This window comes from Cebidichthys violaceus, unplaced genomic scaffold (assembly GCF_023349555.1).
Source record: "Cebidichthys violaceus isolate CVI_PGR_0920_01 unplaced genomic scaffold, fCebVio1.0.p SCAF_124, whole genome shotgun sequence".
NCBI classification, from domain to species: domain Eukaryota; kingdom Metazoa; phylum Chordata; class Actinopteri; order Perciformes; family Stichaeidae; genus Cebidichthys; species Cebidichthys violaceus.
In genome coordinates, this window is record NW_027176290.1 from 388,007 (window position 1) to 394,162 (window position 6,156).

Consider the following 6,156-nt stretch of genomic DNA (forward strand, 5'->3'; position numbering starts at 1 on the left):
TGCAAAGACACTGTAACACACGTCTGCTAGAGGAATTGTCGGTGTAGGTTTCCATAAGAAAGTACAAAGTGGACTGTGACTCAGGTGCTGACATCACTCTCTTGTTGAGGTTTCGAGGGACCTCATATCATCACCATAAATCAAATACTCTCTTCCTCCTCTTCCTCGAGGAAACAAATCACTTGTATTGCTCTCCTAAGCTCTTACTTGTCGTGTCCTGTAAGGCCTTTTCTTAGCACACCATCCATTAAATAGGTAGCCTTTTAGCACAATATCACTAAATATGTATCCCTCCTTTACCCCCTTCCTTTTTTTCTAATCTCACCTGCTTCTGTTATGTGTCTAAGGTCCGGTAGATATCAACATGATGTCAAAGTGTGCCCCCTGCCTGGCAGCACCCTGCCAAAACAACGGTACCTGTGTCTCCGATACGGCTGGATCCTACCACTGCACCTGTCCATATGGATTCAAGGTGAGACACTTGAAAGAGACCCTTTTCTACGGGGAAGGGGGGTGACCCGGAGGGGCCGTGCTTTCTGGTTCTTAGTCTACGACTAAGTCTATTTTATTAAATCTCTGTTATGGTCTCATGTCAATTTATGTTGTCTCGCGTATTCATGTATTGCTGTGGTCAGACTTTTCTCATCAAGAGTGTAAACATAGTTTAGCAGCTGTGGAAGCAGAACAAATCAATCCCTGAACCTCGATAACGTTAGCGCCACGTTCTTTCTCCTGATCCCTATTACCTGCTCCCTACACTGTCACACACATCACCATCGTTCGGTGGCTCCTCTGTGTTCTGAAGCTCGTGAATTGCGGAATCCTTTCGCCGACCGATTGGCTGCATGACCGAAAGGTATCCGAGATGGATAGCCGCGCCGCATAAGCCTGTGGTATTAGCGGCATTATCAGGCTTAGCTTCGGCCTCGCATGCATAATGTATCTACCTATTCATCAATAGAGGAATGATGACTGCAGCTGGCTGCACTGGGAGGTATTGACTGATCAAAAGACGAAGGGTGTAATAATTGTCAGGACTCCTGCGTTAGGGAAGACATGCAAATCTACTCGTGAGGGGCGATTTGCATTTAAGGAGTGTGTGTATAATATATGAGTGTCTGCATATGTGTGTGTGTGTGTGGATTACTTACCAGATTGTCTGCATGTGTGTGTGTAGAGATCAGTGGGTTCAAGCCTGTGTGTGTGTGTTTAAAGATACACTTATCGTCTCATGTGTACACACACACACCTCATAAGCTTTGGGCTTTTACAGGAGGACAAAGCCTTGGTCTCGCTTTTAATTAAAACGTCACATGCCAAGGCCACAGACTGGGAAACACTGTTGGGCGTACGTGCGTGTTCCTGTGCCTGTGCATGACCGAGTGTATTTTTTTTTTTCCTTTCTGTGTCCACTGGGACAACGTTAATTAAAATGTGTTTGAGGAATCAAAGAAGGAGCAGCAGAGAACAAAAGAGGGAGAGAGAGAGAGAGAAACTACTTCTACTACAGGAGAGAAGAAGAAAAGAGAAAGTGGAAAGGGTTAAATGTTGAGAGAGAGGACACATCTGACAGAGAGGGACAGTTAGAAAGAGAGAGTGAATAAAGATCAACAGTAAATTAAAAAAAAAAAAAAACGAGAAGAGGAAATAATCAAGATGGATGGAGAAGGAAAGCAAGAACAAACGTCCTGTTCTCCGCTTTGATCAGAGGAAGTGGGTGTGTTGGCGGCCAAAGGTTCGGTGGTTTGAAATTAAAACTACAGCCACAGGGCTCGATGTGTGTGTGTGTGTGTGTGTGTGTGTGTAGACCTCTGATACGTGATACAGTTCCTAGTGAAGGCTGTTTATTTAGAAAACAGGTGTGAGGTGAGAGCAGTAATGAATCAAGGCAGTAGGCTGCGTCATGCATATGCGCTGCGTTCACATGTGTAAAGCTGATTAAGCTGATTACTGGGATTGTGTTTAAGAGGGAGAAAGAAGAGGAAGAACAACAGTGAAAGCTCATTGGGAAAGCTGCTTAGGAAATTGCTATATTTTAGATGAACCAACCAGAATACATTTATTCAACCCTCTATCTTTCTGCAGGCTATATTCTTTCACCACAACTAAAAATATTATGAAGTCTGTGGTTCCAAAGCAGAACATTGGTATTTTATTACAAAAGCAAAAACAAGAGCAACTGTCTGGCCTACCAGACACATACATATACAGTATATATGTATGTATATATATCCAATGTTTAATGATTAACTTTCTCTTTGCCTTGTCCTCTCCTCCAGGGTCAGAACTGTGAACTACCCATCAACGCCTGCATTAGCTTCCCCTGCTCCAATGGAGGAACCTGCCACATTCAGCCCGGCCGCGAGGACTACTTCAGGTACAGATCTGTGGTTAACTAATGCGGCTTATATAAAACACACTGAAAAGGATTGCGTGTGTGTGTGTGTGTGTGTGTGTGTGTGTGTGTGTGTGTGTTAATGCCTGTGTGTCTGCCTGTTTCTTATTGTATTTCAAACCCACATATTGTAGTTTCTGTACCTGTAAGATATTTACAGGAATAACAGAGGAAGAGTCATTTCAGAGGAGTCCTTCGGGAATCCGTTTATGCTGTAGGTCAAATCGTATTGCCCTTACTACCCTGCCGCCGCTCTCTATTAGTGGAGACTCACCCTGTGTTCTCATCTTAAGTGAAAATAAACTTTACTCGGCCCCCAGAAACATAGACAACATGATTAGAGTGGACAGTCTTCACTGGACAATGCATTATCCGAGATAACAACTTACTTCCTTATGATGTGTTTTCCTGCCTGTGTGTGTGTAGGTGTGTGTGTGTGTGTGTGTGTCGTGTGGTGGGGGAGTTAGACAGGAAGAGAGGGGACCTTTTCGGAGGAGGAACACCCATTTGGGCTGCTCATTAAATCCTTGTGCTCTCTCTGACCTCCTCACTCGCTTAAAGGGATGTTTTAAACTTCTGTCAGAGTCCCTCAACTGATTCTGCATTCATCTGCCGGCTCTCTGTTCCCACAATGTACACGCACGTTATTTATTCTGTGGTATAATAATATAATATATGCTTGGTGGAGACTCATGTTTCATTTAAGCATTGGCACACCAGTGTGAATGTTGAGTCTGGGTGTTTTGTGTTTCCCTTTCGAAACCAATGCAAAGTCAATTTATGGAGATTACTGCTACTACTGTTGCTAACTTTGCTAGTTTTGCCCCGTCACACTAGTTCATAATGTAATCTATAGCGCAGAAGTATCACACTGCTCTATTCTGACTGAATAAATGCACATGGGATTACCTAGAAACTACTTTTTATAAACTGGAGGAACATAAATCCTCAGTTAACAATTTGAAAACATCTATAAAAATGATTTACAGGATTTTAAGCTTATGCACAACATAAGCACAAACCCACAGTCCATGATGTGCCTCTTCATTCATCTCTATTTGTTCGAGGAGAGCGCACCACACTTGCTCGCTTCTTTCCAGTAACCCCTGTTTCACATTCACACAGTTTCACACGTTCACACCTTGGGAGCTGCCCAACACAAGCTCAGTTTGACTCCTTGGCTGCAGAGCGGCTCCACCGGAGACGCCGGGGGGTCAAGATCCTCTCAGAGGCAGCTGTTGAGGGAGCGGAGAGCCAAGCCGATACAGGAGATCAAACTCGCTTTTCACACTTCGGCTTAAATTTGAACACGGCGCCAGGAGACAAAAATAAAACTCAACCGAGGGGGACCGCGAACCAGAAGCAATCAAAATGTTGTGGTGTGATGAATTAAAAACAGACTGTATATGCATTTTTAATTTGCCGCATTTTTAACAAAACAGCCTTTTTGCCATTTAATTGAACGAAACCACATTAAATACACAAAGTTTTACTCTCTTTAAAACTCTTTAAAGGGCCAAGAAGGCAGCGCTAGTGGTGCAATACAAAACATATTAAAAATGCTGTAAATTGTGCAAATGAATACTATAATAGTGCATAGACTCTTACACTCATGCATACAATTGTCATAAATATCTTAACCAGATTTGTCTCTGAACAAGGCCTTTGTCCTTTGTGGAGCTCTGATGTGCGTCTTGGCCTTTCAGGTCCAGTGTGGTAATGCTATTAGGGGTCTCTTTACCCTTTACAGATCTCCTCCTAATGTTAATACCAACGCAGGTGGGAGCGTCCCCTCTGAGACACGCAGAGAGAACGAGAGAGAGGGGGAGACCCTTTGACATTTTAACATGTTGTGCAGTCAAACTATTTCCCTGAAATGTCAAGAGTGGGATTTGATTTGGCGGAGCGGTGCTTTCTGACACTGTCAGTGTTTGCAAACGTCTTCTCAATTTCTATTTCTTTATCATTTGTTTTTCGTGGGAAACTTTGTTTTCTTTCTTTCTTGCCCTCTTTTATTATTCCTCTGTTTCCCTTTATTGTTTTTCTTTCTTCATTCATTTCCTGTCGAAGCAGACTATGCAGACAAATCACCACTCATTACCGGAACAACTTTACCAATTAAGCCAATCAGAAACCAAACCACTCACAGAGCCAATATTTTATTTGTGCTGCAAGGTTAAAGTATGACGTCTCAACCACAAAGACGTGCCTCTTATTGGCAGGTTTGTGATTGAGACAGGTGTGCTTTGTGTTAATGAAGACCGACATCCAATTGATTGATTTTCATTGCTCCAGTGTAGCTTTTAGCAGCTTTTAGCAGCTTTTAGCTCTACTGGCCAACACATATACAAGAAATAAATATCTAGTTATAGATAGATATGGTATTTTATTTATCAGGGGCTGATGGAGACCAGACCACAGCTAAAAGGAAAGTGGTTTTGGACTTTATTTTGCAGAGTAATATGACTTCAATGGGATGTTCACCTTGTTCTGTGACTGCTGGATGTGTAACCAGGATGCTAATATGTTAGCCACAACAACTCATGTTGTGCTAAATTGTTCAACGCAGCTTCAAATGTAGATTTGTGAGAGCGGCAGACAGACGTGGTGGAGTAACCAACGACCATCCTCCATGTGTGGGATGAGAGAGAGAGAGTGAGAGAGAGAGAGAGTGTGAGATGAGTGTTAGTGTGAGAAACAGGCAGCGGAGGCAGATTTGAAAAGTCAGATTGAGAGTGAAACAAAAACAATCAAAAGAATATAAAAAAGTTTTAACAGGTGCAAGGGAGCAAAGAGGACAGAGGATACAATGTCTTTTAAGTGTTTCTATGTGTGTGTGTGTGTGTGTGTGTGTGTGTGTGTGTGTGTGTGTGTGTGTGTGAGGGGGGGTGGGGGTGTAGTGTGTGTTTTTGAGTGTGTGTGTGTGTGTGTGTGTGATCTATCATAAGGAGTTAACGGACTGAGATAAGAAGGGTGGGAGAGAGATCAAGGGCTCGAGAGAAGAGAGGGTGAAATGCATCTAAAGATTTGAGGGAGAAAGAGAGTGAGGGGGGGGGATGAATGGAGGGGAGGAGGAGGCTTTGATAATTCTTTTAGAGTTGCCCATCTGTTTACTGTAGTGCCATCCAACTTTAAAAAAAATGACATGAATTAAAAGGAGCTGGCTGCAGAGGAAGACAGAGGTTTTGTGTGACGCATTAATAGTTCAAAATGGGAACAGAGACGTTAAAATTTCATTTCTGCTATAAAATGAGGCATGAAATAGTGTCTCTTGTTGGACCGCTAAATATAGATGTATGCCGTGGCTCCAGTGGTGTGTAAGAACCGGCACAGGAAGGAACAGAACCCACCAGAATACAGATCCAATTGTTTTCTTTAAAGCTCTTATTGAAGAGTTTAAGGGGAAGTGGGGTTGAGCAGCTGATTGATCTGGCTGATTGATTTTGTCTCAAGTTGTGCAGCAGGAGTGTGCGCTCAGAACTGGCCCCGGTCCCCATCTTATAATGCATATTGTGTGTGTGTGTGTGTGTGTGTGTGTGTGTGTGTGTGTGTAGCTGTGTGTGTCCGCCAGGTTTCGAGGGCCAGCGTTGTGAGATAAACCCAGACGACTGTGAAGACAACGACTGCGAGAACAACTCCACCTGCATCGACGGAGTCAACAACTACACCTGCGTGTGTCCACCCAACTACACAGGTACACACACACACACACACACACACACACACACACACAGTCTCAAACACACACACACACATCTATT

The 6,156-nt window shown here is 43.3% G+C and overlaps 1 protein-coding gene across 1 annotated transcript in view; it reads left to right on the forward strand.

Annotated features, from left to right (window-relative positions):
- The window catches only part of LOC137869512 (slit homolog 3 protein-like), a gene marked incomplete at its 3' end in the record, with an annotated part of 182,193 nt that extends 176,104 nt beyond the window's left edge, over window positions 1-6,089 (forward strand). Inside the window, 3 exon segments of the mRNA XM_068706927.1 lie at window positions 348-472; window positions 2,280-2,377; window positions 5,950-6,089. Coding sequence (XP_068563028.1) covers window positions 348-472; window positions 2,280-2,377; window positions 5,950-6,089 — 363 coding nt within the window.
- Between the last annotated feature and the right edge of the window lie 67 nt (window positions 6,090-6,156).